Source organism: Tenrec ecaudatus, chromosome 13 (genome assembly GCF_050624435.1).
Source record: "Tenrec ecaudatus isolate mTenEca1 chromosome 13, mTenEca1.hap1, whole genome shotgun sequence".
Taxonomy (NCBI): Eukaryota; Metazoa; Chordata; class Mammalia; order Afrosoricida; family Tenrecidae; genus Tenrec; species Tenrec ecaudatus.
The window spans coordinates 74,008,668-74,029,959 of NC_134542.1; the positions used below are offsets into that span (position 1 = coordinate 74,008,668).

Genomic DNA, 21,292 nt, shown 5'->3' on the forward strand with positions numbered 1-21,292 from the left:
TCCGCACTCCCCCTCATTCACAATGGTATGATTTTTTGTTCTTTGATGCCTGATACCTGATCATATTGATACATCGTGATCATACAGACTGGTGTGCTTCCTCCATGTGGGCTTGGTTGCTTCTCAGCTACATGGCCACTTGCTTATCTTCAAGCCTTTGATATCCCAGCCATTATATCTTTTATAGCCAGGCACCATTAGCTTTCCTCACCATATTTGCTTATGAATCCACTTTGTCTTCAGCGATCATGTCAAGAAGGTACATTGACGGAGAACTTGAGTGGAGGCCCAATGCTCATCTGCTACCTTAATTCTAAACCTATAAATATGTGTACATAAATCTATTTCCCCATCATCATATAAAATATATTTACATATGTACATGCCTGTATTTAGACCTCTATAAATTCCATTTGCCTCCTAATTCTTTCCTCTATTTCCTTTTACTTTCCTCTTGTCCCACTATCATGTTCAGCCTTCATTTGGGTTTCACTAATTCTTCTCAATTACATTGTCCTTGACCAAGCCCTACCAGGCCTCCTCCACCCTCCTTGCCATTGATTTTAGATAATCTGTTGTTCCCTCGTCCCTGGGTTTGTTAATACCCACTTCCTTTCCCACCCGCATTTCTCCCTGCACCACAGGTCCCCCTTCCAAACTATCTGTCCATTGTTTATCCCAGATTGTTTATCCCGCCTATCTTATCTAGATAAACATGCAGAGATAATAATTTGCCCCAAAACAAGACAGAGCAAAACAAAGCAACAAATGAAAACAAAACAACAACAACAATGACCAAAAAAAAGAAAAGCCTATAAATAGTTCAAAGTCTGTTTGTTGACCTTTATGAGTGTTTTCCTGTGGAGTCTGATGGGGTACCACACCCTGGTCCCAAAGTCTATTTTTACAGTGTATTGCTCTGCTCCCCTTGCTCTTCTGTTGCACACCCTTAGAGTTTTACCTCAGTGTGGTGGGGTCAGATCGGGCACAATTTCCTCACTGAGTCTCCAGTGTTGTCCCCCTTAGCGCTGTGAGTCAGTGAGGGACATCATGTCTCATGGTAGTGCCGGCCCTATGGTCCTCTGTGTGCATTGGCTGCTCTGAGCAGGAATATTGTCTTCAGGGCTTGGTGGGCCACGATGTGCTCCACTCTCTCTTCCTCCCCCTTTGTTTGCTCCTGTGTGCTCCTCTGAAGTGAATTCTTCTGAGGGGAGGGAGACTGTCCATGTAATTGGGATTGGTTCCCTGCTTCATGCCAGTGTATTGCATTCATGTCTTGGAGCACTGGTTGAAGTCTGAATAACCCTCTTTTTAATTATGATCTAGGAGACTTGTTTGAAAACTATTGCAGAAATGATGACCTGGTAACATTTGGAAGGTTCTGTTATGGAGTCACTGTCATTTTGACCTACCCCATTGAATGCTTTGTAACTAGAGAGGTAAGCCTTTCCAACACTTGACTCAGATGAGCTTGCTACTCTATTGTATGACTTGTTAAATAATTCAATTCTGAAATCTCTCAAATACGTGACAATTAGCATAACATATAAAAGTGTTGTTGTTTTTCCATTACAAGATGTCAGAGTTGAAAGGTAAATTTATGTTCAGATTTTTACAAGGTAAACTTTTTCACAAGTTATGGTTGAAAATCTTGTTCGGTGGTTTAGTTTATATTAACATGAGCACAAGTACTTATCTAACTTTAGATATCAATATCTCAAAGTGAGAGCAGCTAAACTATGTTTGCTTATTTTTAAATAATTCTTACAAAGAATTAAGTGCCAAGGTTTAAGAAATGTCTTATAAAATATTTTCTTTCTAATTGGTTTAAAATATGTATATCTATATTCTAATCACTTCTGTTAAGATTTTTAATGAAAATATCTAATTTTCCATTGAAAATCAAAATTTGGTATACCTTAGGTTATTGAGCTTTACTCAGCTGCTCTTTCTACTCTGTTTTCTATAATTCAATTCTTCACATTCTCAAATGTATAACAAGTAAAACAATGTATGGATTTTTCTTTTTTAACTATGAAATATCAAAGTTGAAAGATAATATTTTAATGTTTATAAAATGAATATAATCATAATCTATAATTTTCTAGACATTAAAATATCTTATTATAAATCATACCTATTTACATAGAGTATTAATATAATTTGTTATTTACTTTATATAATATATTTAAATATGGATAATACATGACACATGCACATATTTTATATTATATGTATGTTTATGGGTTAATAAGAAGGTTAGCTACAAATTATGTTATGTGGTCCACCTGGATACATGGAGAAAGATTAGCTGAAAGAGAACTGATTCTTTTTTGTGTGTGTAAAACTGGACAGCGTGGCGGGTCAGGAGTCCCTTATGCAGTCAGCTAAAGCGCCCGCTGTGCAGTTAGCAGTCAAACATGGTGGTGCTTCACAGTGGTGCTTTCAGGAATCACACTGAAAGGGGCATAGTCTCAGGATCTAATCCAGAGGCGGTTTTCCCAGCACACCATGTGGATGGGTCTAATGTGTAACGGGAAAAGTCCACAGAGCTTTAAATACACCCACCCATCCACAGGCTCCTAGAGGCAAGCCAGCACCTTGCTGATGCCAATGCTGGGCAGAAGAAATTGCACAAGGGGGTGTGGGGTAATGAAATGTTTGTCGATGCCCTTTTCAATGAGCAGTTCTCCTTGTTTATGAGCTGTTCCCCACAGCCATTCTCCACTTTGAATACAAGGGAGAAACAGCCTGAGCAAATGGCTCCTTGACGGAGGTGGCTTGGGTTTGGGGTTGTTTTGGGTGGTTGCTTTTGAGATCCTTCCAAACGAGGCTAACTGTTGTTGGGTGCGGGAAATGGACCGATGTCACCTTCAACTCCGCGCTTCAGGCTCGGATTTCATCTGTGGATGAGCGGTGACAGATGGCACTGTCTCCTGTGGGTTTGGGGTGAGCCGTCTGTGGACACTCTGAATTACTCCCCCTGTACAGTTTGGGGCTGCAGTACTTCCAAGTTTGTGGTTCCTTTTTAGTTGTCACGACAGGAAGACAGACTGAAATCAAGATCTCTGCCACGATGGCCAATAACCAGCAGAAGAGCCTCGTTTATATCTAACTCATTTATTTCCTGTCTTTTTATCTCCTTTACACACATGCGCACACACATGCATAAGTGCACAAACAGCATGGCTGACATAATCAAATCTATGTCTATTTATAAAGACTGTCTGCCCCGATGCCATATTTTTCATCTAAGGCTCCCACGTGCATAGAAGCATAATAAACTAACACACATAGGGTTTGTGCAGTTTGTGAAAATATATAATGTGTACATTATTTGCATAAAAAGCATCCCTAATTAGGCTGAGTCACTAATTGATTTTCCACCATGACAACCGTATCTCAGATAATTCTATAAACATGTGTTATGTAAGTTCGTATTTGAAAGGGCCTTACACAGTATAAATCCCTACAGGAGTATATGCTTTTCGCATCACCATTAAATATAAGTGAGTGACAGCAGTTCTACGGAGGAGGTTACTTATATGAAGTAACACCGTTTCAGGGGCTGACATCTATGAGGTCCACCATCATCTGAGCCCTGAACCATTCCGAACTCGGCTCACTGTTCTTTGGACAGAGCCAGCACCATCTTCAGACTGCCTTCTCTTTGAGCTCTGATGTTACTCTTCCTGGCCTTGACTCTTTGTTCTTTTTCCCCATTGCTGCCTCAGCCTGAATTTCTGTTCCTCCTTATCCAAATGTGATCATTGTTTTAAGCCCCATCTCGAGCTGAGGTAGGACAAGCACAGGTTCCTTAATCTATTGGAGATAGAGCCCAACAACTAAAACTATTTCTAAACCTATATTCTATTTCATCTTTTCCCCTCCTTATCTTACATTGATCTCTTTGATTCATTACATATATTGATTTTCATTTCTCTAATTAGGAAGCTAAAACCTGACCATAGGAATCATCTTCTAGACATTTTCTCCTTGCAAGTCATATCACAGAGTGGGATATATTAAACATGCGATGCTTATTTGCTCCACTGATTTGACTATCTTGGAATATATCGACCAACTCCTCTACTTTTTGTTGAGAAAAGGAAAGATAAAATAGAATAAAACTGAAACAGTATTTACACTTTTTAGTAAAAAAAGAAATTCCTACTAAATGTAAAACATCAAGAAGCCCAGATAATGTGACAAGTAAGTGCTTGGCTACTGGTGGAAAGATTGGAAGTTCAAGTGCACTCAGTGACTTCCTGAGAGAAAGCCTGGCAATCTATTGCCATAAAGATTGCAGCCTAGAGTCCTTATGGGGCAGTTCTACATGACCATTTGAAGGCACTCTGGGTCAAAAATAGACTTGAAGGCACCTAGTAACAAAGGGCATTACGCATATACTATGATAAAGGGAATTGTGGGAAGCCCTGCCCTCCAGGATGGTCAAGTCATCTACATGTCATCTGCAGGGTGTTCTGGTAGTAATCTTGTTGGAATCCAGGCAAGGGAGAACGTAGTTTTCAAGTTCTCCCTTCTTCCAGATTAACAGTTATTGAAACATTGCTATATCATATTTGAATCCACTGTCTAATATTTTAAAAATAATTTTATCTTACAGCTCTTATAACATTCCGTACATCATTTGTATCAAGCACATTTGTACATATGTTGCCATCATAATTTTCAAAATATTTTCTTTCTACTTGAGCCCTTGGCATAAGCTCCTGCCTAATATTTTTTTCAAAGAATGCTCCTTTCTGTTAATGTCCACAAGGAAGTATTTTGGGGAAAGCATAGAATTCACAAGGACTGGAGTTTTGATAAATCACCATGCTAGTGTTCTGACTTGATGGCAGTGACTTTGGGGTTTAAGTTTGGGGAAGTGCTCTAATCAGAAATATTTTATAAGGAAGACCTGAATGCTCCTGAATAGGTCTCACGGAACATTTTGCTTATTTGACAGGTAATTGCCAATGTGTTTTTTGGTGGGAGCCTTTCAACCACTTTCCATGTTATTGTAACAGCGGTTGTCACTGTTGTGGCCACACTTGTGTCCTTGCTGATTGACTGCCTTGGCATCGTTTTGGAGCTCAATGTGAGTACATTTACACATTCACTTCCTTCCACTTTAAAGCCCCTTAAGAAGGTACGGTCGACATTTAACGTAAGATATATTTCCTTTCATGGTCTGAAAATGATGATGGCAACAAATGTACAAAGGTGCTTGACATGATGGATGGATGGATTGTGATTAGAGTTGTACAACCCCCATTTAGTGATTTAAAATAAAATAAAGAGGAGGGGGCAAAAGATACATTTCCTTTCAAAAAAGTGTCACCAAAAAAATTGTCATATAAAATGTTCATACATATTAGTAAAACTGTTGACAAGTAGGATGACGTTGTGCACTGTATAGGGCTCTATATACTTTTAGAGAAGTGGTCCTCAACTGGGACGGCCCTCACAGAAGTGGACATCTGGTAGCATCTGGACACTTTTTGGTTGTCACAACTAGGGGAGGGTCTATGGGTATCTAGTGAATATAGTCCAGGGATGCTGTCAAAGGGGACCCCATGGTGAACAAGTCAGCCCTCCTCCCCACACTAATGATCTGATCAAGATTTAAATAGTGCTGAGTTTTAGAAATACTGTTTTAAATGATATTTGCATATCTCATGTAGTAAAATACATATGAATTACAAAAAACTATGAATTAGATGGAGCTGAAATTTTCTTTGTCAAGTAAAAAGAACCCCAGAGAAATTCATTTAAAAATGTGTGCATGAGCTTCTCACAGTTGTCATAATGTGGAAACGGCCTAAATATCTATCAACTGATGAATGGATGAATGAAATGTGGCATATGCATACATACTATAAAATATTTCTCAGCCATAAAATGAAATGACATCCTAATATATAGTAAGATATGCCACAACCTGGATGAACTAAGGCAATCACAATCCATAGACTGTGTAAGGATTTAAGAAATGCTACAACCTGGATGAACTTTGAAGACAATCTATTGAGTGAAATAAGTCAATCACAATCCGTAGACTGTGTAAGGATTTAGGAAATCCCTAGATTTACTAAAATATATACCACCTGGCACTTACAATTCATGTAGCGCAGAGAGGGCAGCGTTTCCCAGTGACCCTATCAATTCTCCTGTACTCGTTCCCCGGAGGGTTGAAGAAGGGGTTGAAGATAGCATTGTCATTACCCAATTCACTCCTCCTTCCAGATGCCATTTTGATCTGAAGTCCCCAGTCTCTAATGGGGACTCAGTTAGAGATTCTGCCACAAGCACAGTCTTGGGACTTTTCTTACAGCAGATTAAATGGACTGTGGGAAGCAGGCAGCCTCCGAGGAGTAGACAGCTTTCTAAAACTTTAGGGGGCTGAGGAATTACCTATGATAGGAACGATGGAGAGAAAGCTGGAGAGGTGGACAAGCGTCAAGGATTATTTAGCTACTTCCCAAAGTTGCATAGCCCAAAGGGCAGGAAAAATCAAAACTCATTGGCCTCGAGTTAGTGCTGACTCATCGCGACCCCCTGTGAGTCTCTGAGTCTCCAGTCTTTCTCCTGTGGAGCTGCTGGTGGTTTCAAACTGCCAACCATACAGGCTGCAGCCCAATGCATAGACCACTACAGCACCAGGTAAATCTACTCAGGTTCATTGTACGTACCAAACTTGACTTGTGCAAATGGATGACTGCTACCTCTATTCACTTCTTTCGTTATATATTATTTAATATCATGTGCTTCTTGGGCAATCTATAACTTACCTACCAAACTGCATGAAGGCCAGAACAAGTAGCTTCTTCTCCATCCTCCATGGTGCCCGTCACGGTGCTGGACCCATCGTGCTCCACTCAGAACCTATTTCTCCTTGATATAAAAGGCATTCTTCAGTGTGACCTCGGGAAAGCAAGTTTTACACAACATCATTGACTTTGGCATTACTGCAGTTGTTGTTGTTGTTAGGTGGCTCGAGTCAATTCCAACCCATGGCAACCCTGTGCACAACAGAACGAAACCCAGCCCAACCCTGCGCCATCCTCACAAGTTCCTAGTGTGAGGCCATTGTTGCAGCCCCTGTGTTAGTTCATCTCATTGAGGGCTTCCTCTTCTTCACTGCCCTTCAACTTGATCTAGCCAAGTGTCCTTTTCCAGGGACTGGTCTCTCCTGATAGTATGTCCAAAGTATGTCAGACGAAGTCTCGCCACCCTTGTGTCAAAGGGGCACTCTAGCCGTATTTCTTGCAAGAAGGTAGATGGTAGGCACAGTCATCCCTGGCCCCGTCATTTCTTATTACATAAATTGTCTCATTTAAATTCACTTTTTTTTCAATTGTCATACTTTATTGTGAGAAGACTATGTCTATCAACTTTCTCAGGACAAGACAGAATTCTATTGTAATCAGAAAAGAACATTTTATATATTTTTATCAAGTCAAAACTAAACTAGTTATGGAGGACTATGCAGATATTATAACTCATTCATACATCTATTCTCTGTCAGACTACCTGGTCATAGATCTTTCCAATCAACAAACACCTTGTGGAATTTACAAAGATATATGTACGTGCTTGCACCACTCCCTTTGTGTGGGAATCTACTACGTCTGATAGAGCCAAAGTAAACATCATTTCGGTCCGAATCTAATGCATGCTGGGATCGTTCAGCATATTCAAAGTCACTAAAGCATGCTCTGTCCCAAATCATAATGCTAATGACGGTTAGCAGAGGACTTGCTCTGTGCCAAATGGTTTGCGTGGACCCTCTCGCTGAGTGTTGCCAATGGGCTCAAGCACAGTAACGGTTCTGAGGGTGGCCAGGACCTGGCAGTGTTTTGTCCTGTTGTACACACGTCCACTGGGAGTCAGAAACAATACAGCCTCATGAGTGGAGGAAGGTTTTTGAACAACCTGAGATAGGCAGATGCCATAGCCTTGCTTTCTGAAAGTGAGGAGGACTTGACTCGTTTGCTGGTTAAGATCAGGGATTACAATCTTCAGTACGAATTACACCTCTGTGTAAAGAAAACAAAAGCCCTCACAACTGGACCAGGAGGTAACATCGTGATAAATGAAGAGAAACAGAATTGAAGTTATGAAAGATTTCGTCCTCTTGGACGCACCATCAATGCACATGGAAGCAGCAGGCAAGAGATCCCAACACGCATTGCTTTGGGTAACTGTGCGTGAGACCTCTTTAAATTGTCGAAACGCAAGGATGTGACTTTGAGCACTGAGGGGCACCTGACCCCAGCCCCAGTAATCTCAATAGTATCATATGTATGTGAGAGTTGGACATTGAATAAGGAAGGCTGAAGAAGAATTGATGCATTTGAATTGTGGTGCTGGAGAAGAATACTGAAAGTGCCACCAGCTGCTCAAAGAACAAATGTCATTCCGTCCTCCCTTTTGGGGAGGCACGAGTGGAGCTATGCAGAGATCGCAGATGCTCCAGTTCCCCATTTACACTATGTAGAGCACCTCACTGTGAAGATGGCCAATGCACCTGAACCCACAGACTTTCTGCAAGAAATGCAGCAGGCACCAGCCTCACAAAGTGACCCCGTAGATGAAGGGCAAAGATTCTTTTCTGGAAGACCGTGGGGAGACTTCAGTGTGTTGAGCCCCATTGCAGGGCCGAGAGAATGCTGACCACTAAGAGATGCCAGCATTTTGAACTGGGAGGGGATAGGAAGAGAAAGATCCGAGTGATCCAGTTCTAAGCATTGCTCTATCTTTTTCATTTGAAAAAGAGTTGAGTCAGTAAAAGATGTACCTGTAAGAAAATACAATGATGTTCTTACTTGGAGAAAAAAAAAAGAAAGAAAGAACAAAAACAAACCGAAAAAAAAAGCTGTCTTGGAAGAAGTACAGTCAGAATGGTCCTCAGAGGCAAGGATGGCGAGACTCATCTCATATTTAGGTCCTGCTGTCAGAAGAGACCGCCCCTTTGCAAAGGCCATCAGATGTGATGAGGGAGAGGAACAGCAAAAAAGAGGAAGGTCCTTGACAAGGTGCATGGATGCCAGTGGCTGCAGCAATGGGCTCAAGCTTAAGAGCAGGGCTTCGTTATATGGCTCACGGGGTGGCTGTGGGTTGGAGCCTGTTCCACGGCACCTAACAACAACATCAACAGCAACACACCTCCCTAACGCTGTATGAAACTGGCGGATAAAAGAGCAGCAAGAATCATTACATAGAAAGTGTGAAGCCACACACCTTGTAGTGGTAGAGTCAAGATTTGAAAACAAGTATTCAGATGTGGTTGGTCACATTTGTTATCATTCTGTTATTCTGGGAATTGAGTTTTATAAAACAGTGGTGGATCCTAAGCTACAAACTAAGACCTGGAGGATCCAGAGCAGCTGGGCCGTGGGTTGCGGGAAGAGAGCAGATGGAAGAAAGGCCTATGCCTCTGCAGTTCTGAATTTGGCACTGAGTATGTGCTTTATGAATGAGTCCTGGTGATGTAGTCATTGCATGCAGTTGTGATCCTCATGGTCAGCAGTTCGAAACCACGAGCAGCTCTGGGGGAGAAAGACTGAACTTTCTACTCCTGTAAACAGTTACAGTCTCAGAGACCCACAGGGGTCACTATGAGTCAGCATCGACTCGATGGCAGTGCGTTTGAGGAAACTGTAAGAGACTCATCTTCACAGATAAAATGTATAATAGAATCAGGTTTTTCATTTGCAAACTTAGGCAGATGCTGTTATATAAGATAACTAATATAATATAAATTATCTGGGGACTCTATTACCTTTTCAATACATAGTAAAAACAGCATTTAGACCTGTACTTCCCTTTTATTTCTTTAATTTCTTGAGATATTTTCCCAAAACAAATAGGTTCTCATTTTAAAAAGGATTAATTGGAGAACTAAATAAAATAAATGTAAGTTCCATTCTTAGTAATACGAGCATCTTGGCACTGGTGTCCATGATAGAGAGAATTGGTATCTGCAGGGATTGGGCCTGATGGACTTCTACTTGCAGCAGTACAGATTTAAAAAGATATAGCAGCTAGTGCCTGTGGCCAAACTAACTGGCTCAAGAAGCACTGTGTGCACCTCACAATGGCAGGAGAAAAGCCAATCACCTAGCAAGTCTGAAAGAGAGATACCAATCATTAGGGTGAGCAAAGGTGTAGTCCAAGTTACCAAAGACATCCTGCGCTAGAGATCATTTCCTTTTAAGGTACAGAAATAAATTTCCTGAGTCTAGACTTCAAGATTTATTACAAAGTAGAGGTTTGGACCATGTGGACATATTGTGTAATTTAGTTTTCTAGTTCTTAGCATCATTTGCAAGCTTTCCAGGCAGATGGGAGACTTTTCTGGTCTCTATTGCTGGGGAAATTTTCCAATACTTCTATCTTTCCGTACTGCAAACTGCAAAGTGTCCTGGGGGTAGAAAAATCAAATTTCCACTTTCTTTCCTACTCCAGCAGCAGGACCTCCTCTGGCCCCACCCACCCGGAGAGAGAGAGAGAGAAAGAGAGAGAGAGAGATCAGATCTCCCACTGGAAAAGATATAGTTCTCAGAACAATGTCTAGCCAAGACTTCAGACTCCAGCCATGGGCTTTGAAGTCCACACAGCTCCCTCGCTTCTGTCCTGCTAGCAGAAAATTCAGAAATGTGCTCTATCCTCCAGGATGCAAGCCCTAAACTCAGGAGTCCCCTGCTCCCTCCACTGTGACTTCCTAGGTCCTGCTACCCTTTTGTTCACTAATTCACTAGGAATGAAACATACAGACAGCATGATACTTCTGGTTACCAAGAGGAGAAAACCCGGGGTCAGTGCAAAGAACAGAAGTATAACCATGTGTTCTGGTAGAGTCTACCACATTGTGCTTCTATGCCCCCCAAAGGACACATCTCTCAAATACCCATCACTCTTCTACACAAGGAAGCCCATGGACTTTATTTGATGGGGTGGGGACTCAAGACGTAGGTATTGGTGACTAATTCCCTGAGGTTTCGCTGATAATCACCAAGTATCCTTTCTGGTTTGGCCAGTTCTTACCCAAAGGGAGGTGACATCTGGAAATCTAATGGAAAACATTTCAATATCTGGCATGATTCTAATGTTTTTGGAGTTACGTCTCAAGAACTAAAAACAAACATCAAATTCTTTAGGAAATGTAAATGCTGAGCATCAACCAATAGTGTTCTCTGCCTTTATAAATAAGATTACATTTTATTGTCTCTTTAATAAGCACTATGATGTTCACATTCTGCCAAGTAAATTCATCCTTAAGCAAGGCCACAAGAAGTCGATCCAATAAAGTGGGTTTGCATCACTACAAAGCTTATAGGGACTGAAAAACTCACTGCCAGAGACTCCATTCTGATTCACAGCGACCCGGGCTAGTGTTTCCACAGCTGTGGATCTTTCCCGGAGCAGATCAACTCATCTTTCTTCTGAGGAGCAAATGCTTACCTGAGAGGGCCATCAGGGCTCCTTCGACAGGGACTAACTAGGTCAGGTGAAATCTCAGGATCATTTTCATGATGAGATCAGCTCCATCGGCAAACAACCCCCGGAGTTTTCAAACGTCAAGAAAAAAAGTGGGTATCTGGAAAAGGTACCCAACAGGGCTTCCTGCAGTGCAAACATCAGCTCTATAGTTTACCCTCTAATTGCTACTTTGTCAACACTTTAGAATTTACAACATAAACAGAACACCCATTGCCTCGCCTGCCCAGCAAGTTGGGTTTGGAAGAATTCCCAAATGCTGTGTCTGATGAGCGCCTCTGACAAGCAGCTGGTGACAATTCTCATCTCGGCAGCACTTCCACATGTGTGCAGTTCCAGATGAATTAGCCTCATATACATCTGTTGCTATAAGTAAAAGGGGGCAGCACATAGAGAGTTACGTCTCGGAAACCCCCAGGGGCAGTTCTTCCCTGCCCTATAGGACTCTACTCGGCAGCGATTCGATGGCAGTGTGTGTGTTTGTTGTCCATAAAGAGATTATATATATATATATATATATATGGATGGCCTTTTTTATAGTTTCAAATTTTGTTAATTCAAAGTTATCAGTGGGTAACAATTTTCCATAGTAAACAGAATTCAGTTTTACAACACGTTCCATAACCAAAATACAATGTTAGTTCCACGTTTCATGAAGGAGGCTATGAAATTCCTAATTCCTTTCTTCCCAATGTGTAGGAAAATTCATCTTTTATGTACCGTGTAGATATGTATTCTGGCGCAAAGAATGACCAATGCATATTTTCCGCGTTCTTGAATTTAGGAGGCAGTTTTGCAGTCTGGAATTACTGTCTTGTTCCTTTCTCTCTGACTGTAGGAATGCCCTCCGTGCGCTGTGGACCCACCTTGTCTTCCCCAGCGCTTTCTGTGGGTGCTACCTGGCTAGTGTGGTTTCATAAAGAGGTGCCCGTGTCCGGGTGATTCTCCATCAGAGCAGTCCTGCGGGACAGACTAGGACCGCCCCAGAGGTTTCCGCAGCTGCGAGTCTTTAAGGACAGCAGACAGCCCCACTTTTCTCTCGGAGCAGCTGAGAGTCTTAACCATCAGCCTTTTGGTTCGAAACTAAGCACAACACGGCAACTGCTGTAGCCAAACCAAAATGCACTGCCCTCGAATCGATGGTGATCCATTTTGACACTTTATAGAACGAGTAGAACTGTGCTTGTGAGTTTCGGAGACCGTAACTGCTTCAGGGAGTCGAAAGCCCCATCTTTCTCTCTTAGAGCAGCTGGTGGTTTCAAACTGCTGACCCGGTGACGGCAGCAGAACTGGCACCCACTACTGCTACCACTAGGGCTCCTTCGCTCGGTCACCAGGGCTCCTCTAACGCTACAGCCAGGCTTTCAATCTGACAGTCCTTTTCAGGTTGGATTGACCTGTAGGCGCGCAATGGGGTGGGGAGAGGGGATTGCAGAATGACTCCCGGTTCTGCTGTCAATTTCCGGGTGTAATGTGTCTAGTGTTTTTGAAAGAAGATTTAGAAATGCTATTTCAGATTGAATACCTTCCGGGCTATTAGTTTTCCTCTCTCATTCATATAGGTTTCTACTTTCATCTAACCTCAAGTAAAGAGAGAAAGCAATATTCCTTATATTAAAAAATATATCCTCTTTTACCCAAATTATAGTCAGCTGGGATTTGAGCCGCATAGCATATACTTGTTGTTTGCGATGAGGAAAATTGTAAGGAAATGAGATAGAAATGGAAACATGGGAAAGCTCAAGAGATTTACCATCTTCTCATTTCCTGATCATCTTTAAGTCTGGTAGACTGTTATATTATTGTGTACTTTTGGTTTCTTTGTAAATAGACCATCAGGAAAGGAAAGACTTCTTCCTAAGCCTTTCTTAGCGTGATTTGCCTCTGTTTGTTTGTTGCAACAGGACTCGTTAGCGTTTATAATATATGCAATTTCAAATAAACTTTCAAAATCTGTCCAAAGAATGTCTGATGCAATAATCTCCTTTCTTGTTTCCAACACACAGGGTGTGCTCTGTGCAGCTCCTCTGATTTTTATCATTCCATCAGCGTGTTATCTCAAACTGTCTGAAGAGCCAAGGACAAATGCAGATAAGATTATGTCCTGTGTCATGCTGCTGATGGGCTTTGTGGTGATGGCTGTGGGGTTCGTCATGGCCATTGCCCATCCTCAAGATTGCACCCACGGACAGGAAATGTTCTACTGCTTTCCTGACAACTTCTCCTTCACAAATATCTCAGTTTCCCATTTTCAACTGACAACACAGCTTTCCATTTTAAACATCAGTACCTTCCAGTGAGCTGACTGGTTTAAGCGATCTACATGTTTTTATAGATTCCTAGAACACATGGTAACATGCACATACATATTAGTCTTTACCTATAAAGTTACCATGATTCTATGTACTAAGCCATGGTTTTCTGCCTTGATTAGTGAAATAGAAGAGATTGAATGCATTTGATCTTAAAAGGGAACAAAAGCCTGTTTATGTTTGAATGACAGGGTAGAAGGAAAGGCGACAACTATGACATTTACTACCATCAACGCCCCATGAAGCATTACTTTTGAATTTAATATGTAAGTCCACATGCTTGTTTGTTTTTTTCCAAAGTCAGTAGTCAAGCTGTGGTTTAGAATGTTGTGTGTGTCTTTCGAGAAAGGAGGGAGGAAAATTTTAAGTTTATGGAATTGAAGGGAATGGGAAACTAAAATATGAAAAGGAATTGAGCTCTGAAGTAAATTTACAGATATTGTAATCAAAGCAAGGACACCCCTTCTCCTTGGGCACCCCCTGAGAACTTGCTGCTGTGAAACAAAGCAGGAATTTGAGAAGCTTTGTCCAATGTGTTGGCTAAGCATCTCTGCATAGGTATTACAGATTTAAGAAACAAAAGGGTAATTCAAAGGAGAATGAGAAGAGATCATCCAGGTTGACTAACTGTATCCCGAACACTCTGGAACCTGAATTGTCACCTGCTATTTTCCTAATAAACCACAACTATCATTATGGTTTGCAAGTTCTTTATGGCCGTGATAACGAATGATTGGGTCCAGCAGAAAAACAGTCCTCTGGGAGAGGAAGTTGGTGTCTGAATGTGTGCCTGCACCTCCTAAGGATTAGCTTTGACTATCCTCCGCGCCTGAGAGTTAGTTTTATAAGGGGACACTCTAAGAGGAGATGCTTCCATGATAAGTTCAGTAATATGTCTTGCTTAGAGGACAGTGAATCCCTTGAGAAATGAGCAAGTGCTCCCATATTGGGAAGCATGAATAATAGCCAGCGTATACAGCCAAAGATGTGTGGGAAGTCGAAATTAACCAGTGATTTGAGTCTGTGGGAGTGCCATCCAGTGCCATTACATAAATAATTAAAATGGAGGGAACACACACACACACACACGAGTTGCTCTGTGGCATAAGCTTAAAAGACTAGTTATGCACTGTATTTGGACCTGTTGGATTTGAAATGTCGGGGTATACACCATGGATGTCTCAGAGTAGCAGCTTGGAAGAAGATTCAGGGCTACCAAAGAGACATTCTCACTCCTCTGGGGCTCCTGAGAAATATTCTGAGGAGCTCTCACTGGCTGGGTTCTCCAGAAGCAGACCCTACAGAGAAGGTTGGTATGCAGAGTAGTTATTGAGGATCATAAGTAATGGCCGAGAGTGGGAAGGCAGACTCCACAGAGGAAGAAGCATAGCTTCCATGCATGCAGACAGACTCTCTTCAACCCCCAGGGAGCTCTTAACCATATACAGCCCATCAGAGTTGTCCCTATTCCAGTGAATAGTTCGATTTCTCATTAGATGTGGGTGTCTAGAAGGACAAGCTCTTAGGCATGGTAAAGCTTTGCATTTTAGCAAACCCAGAAGAAACTGAGAGCTGGGGCTCTGACCACACCCAGGACGCATTGTTCATTTAAGGGGACGTGGGAGGCACATCTCTTTCTAACACAGAAATTGACAGCTCTTAGTGAAGACTTTCAACTTTCATGTTTGTATATCTTTGAAAATCTTTAAAAATTAAAGGAGAGAACTAGGAGGGAAAGGACATTTATAGAGGTCTAAGTACAGGCATGTATAGATGTAAATAGATTTTTATATAACTGTAGGGGGAAGATATATTTATTTGTTAAGTATTAAGGCAGTATACGGACATTGGGCCTCCACTCAAGTACTCCCTCAATGCAAGAACACTTTGTTCTAATAACCTGGAATTCTGTGATGCTCATCTTCCCTGACAGGAATGCTAAAGACAGAATGGGTGCATAAGCAAATGTGGTGAAGAAAGCTGATGGTGCCCTGCTAGCAAAAGATAGCATCTGGGGTCTTAAAAGTTTGAAGAAAAACAAGTGGCCATCTAGCCAAGAAGCAACCACAGCCCAGCCTGTGTGATCAGGAGTTATCAATGGGATCAGGTATCATGCATCGAAGACCCAAAACAAAAAAATCATATATATAGGAGTGGAGACCCAAAGCCCATCTGTAGACAATTGGACATCCCCTAACAGAAGGGTCACAAGGGAGAGACACGCCAGTCGGGATGCAGTATAGCACCGATGAAACATACAACTTTCCTCTAGTTCCCTGGCGGTCTAATTATGTCAATAATTTTGTTCTCAAAGTGGTACATTGTTTTGCATAAAAGTTGTTGTTTTATATTTTAGGTCTGCAATTGTTAAGAAATTACTCATTTTAATCTATCTAGTAGTCATTCCAGGTATGATAAACTTTAATACACAATTCTGCGAGTAATTCTAAGTCACTGTCGCAGTCATTTATCTGGTCTAAAACTCCTTTTGTGCTAAAGTAACACTTTTTTGATGCCATGGACAAAAAACTTCCAGGCAAAAAATTTTCCAACTGATAGTAAAAGGGCAGGCAGGGCACTGGAGACTGATCCAGGGACAAATATGAGGTGATTTGCTTTGATACAATGTAATCCTTACAGGGTACACTGTATCACTGTGTGTGTGTGCCTGTGTGTGTGTGTGTGTGTGTGTGTGTGTGTGTGTCTCTTTTAGACTTGCAGTTTTGAATTTTCCCACCCAGTTCCACCCCTGTGCAGCGACACTGCATTCAGAGAACAGAATGAGGAAGTCAGATGGCTCTGCGATCACAGCGGAGGACACCGCTGGACCGGTGGGGAGCAGATATGGAACTTCTCTGCAGTGTAATACCGAGTGTGGCTCGGGGTTACCGCTTCTGACAGTTAACATTGACCCGAGCCACACTCGCGATGACCACCAGGGACGTTAATGCTACCCCCACCCCCATCATGACCCCAATCCTACTTTACAAATTCTGCTAGATCAGAGCATGCGCACTGGTACAGGTAAGAGCTACCAACAGAGGGAAGCCGGGACAGGTAAACCCCTCAGAACCAATAATGAGAGTAAGAATACCAGGAAGGTAAGTGGAAGGTCCGGGGAGAAAGGGGCAACCAATCATAATAATCCGCATATAACCCCCTCCCAGGGACAGACAACAGAAAAGTAGGTGGAGGGAGACCGTGGTTGGTATAAGACATGAAGAAAATAATTCATAAATTATCAAGGGTTCATGAGGGAGGGTGGGGGAGGGGAGAAAAAAATGAGTTGATATCAAGGGCTCAAATAGAACATAGGTTTTTTGTTTTGTTTTGCTTTTTTTGGGGGGGGGGTTCTTTATATAAGAAAGAATTTTATATAAAAGAGCAATTGTATATTGAGAAACATCCCAGCCCAGTCCACATCAAGCCCTTAAGTCCAATATTAGCCCATACGTTCAATAATAGTCCATAAATTCCTCTTTAGACTTATGCAGCCATGTAATAATGTTGAATGCAGGAGGATCACAGACCAGTGGGTGGGAAATCTTGTGGATCCAGTGGCAGTAGAGGCATCTCAGTGCTGCCGTGGGTCTCCACATGGCTCCTTCAGCTCCAGGGTTCTGGCTGCATCACTGTAGCTCCATGTGGCTTGCCAACAGAGATGTCTTGCAGGGAGTGAGTCAAGCAAATGTTTCGAGAATGATGATGGAAAGTATGTACAAATGTGCTTGACACAATGGATGTATGCATGGATTGTGATCAGAGCTGTAAGAGGCCCCAGTAAAATGATTTTTTTTAATTAGCGGTAATAGGGATTGAAGTAGCCAATGCTTTGCTATATGTATCTTTTTAAAAAGTAACAGTATTTGGGACCTTCTGAGTAGCCATGGTCTATCAACTAGTGCCCAGCTTTCTACTGTCAACCTTTCCATTTATATTTACTACGAGGTGATGATCTCTAGTGCTTTCATTTCTTTTCTTTCTTGTTTCTTTTTGTCAACTAGTGAGAAAATCTCCCAGGCCAACTGAATACATAAATAATGTATTTATCCAGATGACATAAACACATTTTTAAAACCCCACAGGAAGAGCATAAAGGTTAATTTCAGAGCTAACAACCAATACAAGGAAGAGGGAATGTCCTGAATTAATCGTGGCGATGGCTGCACAACTCTTGGGAATGTGAGTGACCTATTGAAATTTGTATGAATTGTTTGTCAATGAAATATTCCAAAATAAATTAATTTTTAAAGAGAGAGAACAGTTTCAGCATAGTTTGAACAGAGACGTGGTACAAGCACAATTTTAAAAGTAAATAAATAAAGTCGATTTGATCCAAAGGGGCCCGCAACTTGGCAGGCAGGCAGGCAGAACCATGCTGAAGTTTTGAACGGTGATTTTTGTTTCCATAATACATCAGCCAAGCCTCTGAATTGATTTAAATCCTATCGCTTCTCTGCTTCTCTGTACATAATTTGTAAACTTGGTTGTTTTCATAGTTACCTAGGAATCAGGACATGGAGCACTATGTGTCTCTCGGTTGAACTGTACCTATTCAAGTCGAAGCATATAAGAAGTTATCCAACCTTTCATGAGGCACCGAGGAATTACTGCAGCGTTCTGTCCCTACATTGCTCAAGACCGAGAAACACTGACCTACATAGTTGGTAGATAAAGTCATGGGAGATGAGATGTCCAAGGAAACATAGATAGGGACGCATGTCAAGGATAAATAACACAACTTGGCACATTACTTTGTGACTGTGTACCGCTTCAGATACAGTAACCTTGACTCAGAGGACAGATATAATGCTCTGAGGGAATGAGAGCAGCATTGACATCTAATAAATTTGTGTTTGGTTTTTAAGCCAACTCTAGAAGATGGCTGCCTTTAGCTCAGTTATTAACTGCATGAGTCAATTATCAACATCTTTCAAAGTCTTCTGAGAGGAACCTGCATACTTGCAAGGAACACCCTCCCCCCATCTACTTTCTTTTTCCGTTTAATGAAATATTAGCACTGAAATTTGTTCTTTCTCCACAACTTCTTGTCTCTAGCATAGAAACTTGAGGTCTTTAAATTGTTTTTGATAAGCCACCGTTATATATTTCCACTGACAAAAATCTTCCTTAATAAAAATAAATAAAATATACTGTCTTTACACACTAATGCAGAAATCTAGCAATGTATTTCTTTTAATGACATAGATTTTATGGAATCTGAGTAGCTTACCAACTGCATCCTTGCCTGTAGATAATAAAATATTTCACCTTAATCCTGATATGAACTATCTTGAAAAATCAGAATATAAAAGAATGATTTGCCAGTGGGTGGTTTCCATTGATGTCAAGCGGTAAGTGTTGTCTCCCATCTTTCCAAAAAGGACTCTGAAATCCAGGCTTTCCAATTAAGAAAACTCTAATTAATATGTATCCCCTTAATTAAAGATTTAGATGAGAGAAGCAGGCATTTTCCAGGTTTAGCTGCCATATACCTGGGTACATAAATAGTGCTGCTCTGTTTGGAAGGAGGGCTGGCTACTTACTGGTTAGAACTGGTCATGTCAAGCATGGACCAGCTGAAGGACCAGGGCGTAGGCTGCCCATAAATACTTCACCCACTGTGGGGGATAATAATTAGCTACATCAATCTGATAAGCACCTTTCAGAAATCATGCTCATTCCAAAGCTATCTAAAGGATCTGCCAAGCTGACAGAACAGAGACACCACGAGATTGAAAAGCACATAGACCTGGAAAGGATGGAAAATACAGCGGTTCATAGAACAGTGGTTCTCCGTTTTCTGCATGCACCAGAATCGCCCGGAGAACTTGGTAAAACCAATTGTTGAGCCTCACCCCACCCCACCCCGCCTGCACCCCCAGTGTCTGACTCAGTAAGTCAAGAGTGGGGCATGATAATTTGCATTTCTAACAAGTTCCCACGTAATACTTATGCGGTTCAGTTCTGTTTGGAGACTGGACATGAGAGATGTTCAGTGGAGGCTTCTATTCATTTAGAAGCAGGGCAGAAACCCTGAAATACTATGCAGATATTTAGGGAAGGGCCTGAGCCTGAAGACCCAGTAGCGAGAGAACTACGGACACGTTTCAAATATGTACCCTGTAGGTCTTGGAAAAATCATTTAGAGAAGCTTGCAAAAGGGTGAGAGGAAGAAAAAGATCATGACAATTAAGCATGATAAGACTAATAACAAGGCAGGGCTCCCTGGCTAGAGGAAAGACTTGACCCCCTCCATTGCTCAGCGCAAGGTTAGTGGTTCAAGTCCACACAGGGTACCTTGGAAGAAAGGCTTGGTGGAATACTTACTCAGAAAGGAAGAGCTATTTAAAAACCTACGGAGCACAGTTCTACTCTGACACACATGTCAAGATCCACTCAGTGGTCACTGGTTTGTAGTAAATGACGAGGGGAAGGAGAGTTAAGGACAAAGGAGAAAACAGGAATTTGGACCTAATATCAACACAGCTGCAGTAGTTAAACTGAAAAGCTGGTTCCTAGCCTATCGGTATTCAGGGAAGATTGCCTGAACTTCATAGCTGTCACTGTGGGAAGGAAGAAAATGTGCTATTTCCTTACAACTACACTAAGTTTTGCCTCTGTAGGTTTCCAAGACTGGACCTCTTTACAGGAGGAGCAAACGTCATCGTTTTCTCACAGACTGGCTGGTGGTTTTGAACAGCTGATCTTGCAGTTAGCAACCCAATTCATAGACTCAACTGAACTGCCATCGAGTCCATGCTGGCTTATAGGGATACAATAGGACAGGGTAGAACTGCCCCTGTGGTTATCCAGGACAGTAACTCTTCATGGGAATAGAAAGTTCTGCTTTCTCCTAAGGAGCTGCCGGTGCTTTCCAACTGCTGGCCTTTTGGTTAGCAGCCCAACCCATAGCCACTACTCAACAAAGGCTCCTCCAACTCATATAGGACACTATTTTTACATTAAGGAGGCCTGGTGGCATTGTTGGGTAAGCACTGGACTAGAAACTGCAAGGTCAGGGGTTCAAACCCACCTGTGACTTTGCAGGAGGAAGTTGAGTCTACCTGCTCTCATAAAGATTTACAGCTCAGAAACTCTGTCTAGAGTTGCTATGAGTCAGAATCACAGGATGGCAATGGTTTGATATTTTCAGATCATTCTATTCAAGGACGTTTCAACTAAGAATTATCGTGCCTTGGATGTTTCCACTGTGCCTTGCTTGCTGGAAATGAGGAGGACTTGAAACACTTGCTGATGAAAATCAATAATTACAGCCTTCAGTACGGATTACACTTAATGCAAAGAAGACCAAAATTCTCACAACTGGACCGATAGGTAACATCATAATAAATGGAGCCAAGTTTAAAGTTGTCAAAGATTTTGTCCTGCTTGGATCCATCACCCATGCTCGTGGAAGCAGCAGTCAAAAGTCAAAGCCACATCACATTAGGGAAATTTGTTGCACACGA

General features: G+C 41.7%; 1 protein-coding gene across 1 annotated transcript in view; it reads left to right on the forward strand.

Moving 5' to 3' along the window:
- Window positions 1-13,808, forward strand: part of SLC38A11 (solute carrier family 38 member 11) — a 42,981-nt gene extending 29,173 nt beyond the window's left edge. The window contains exons 6-8 of the mRNA XM_075530001.1: window positions 1,327-1,439; window positions 4,973-5,104; window positions 13,515-13,808. Of these exons, the coding sequence (XP_075386116.1) occupies window positions 1,327-1,439; window positions 4,973-5,104; window positions 13,515-13,808 (539 nt within the window). The remainder of the gene's footprint in view (window positions 1-1,326; window positions 1,440-4,972; window positions 5,105-13,514) is intronic.
- The last annotated feature ends 7,484 nt before the right edge of the window (window positions 13,809-21,292 follow it).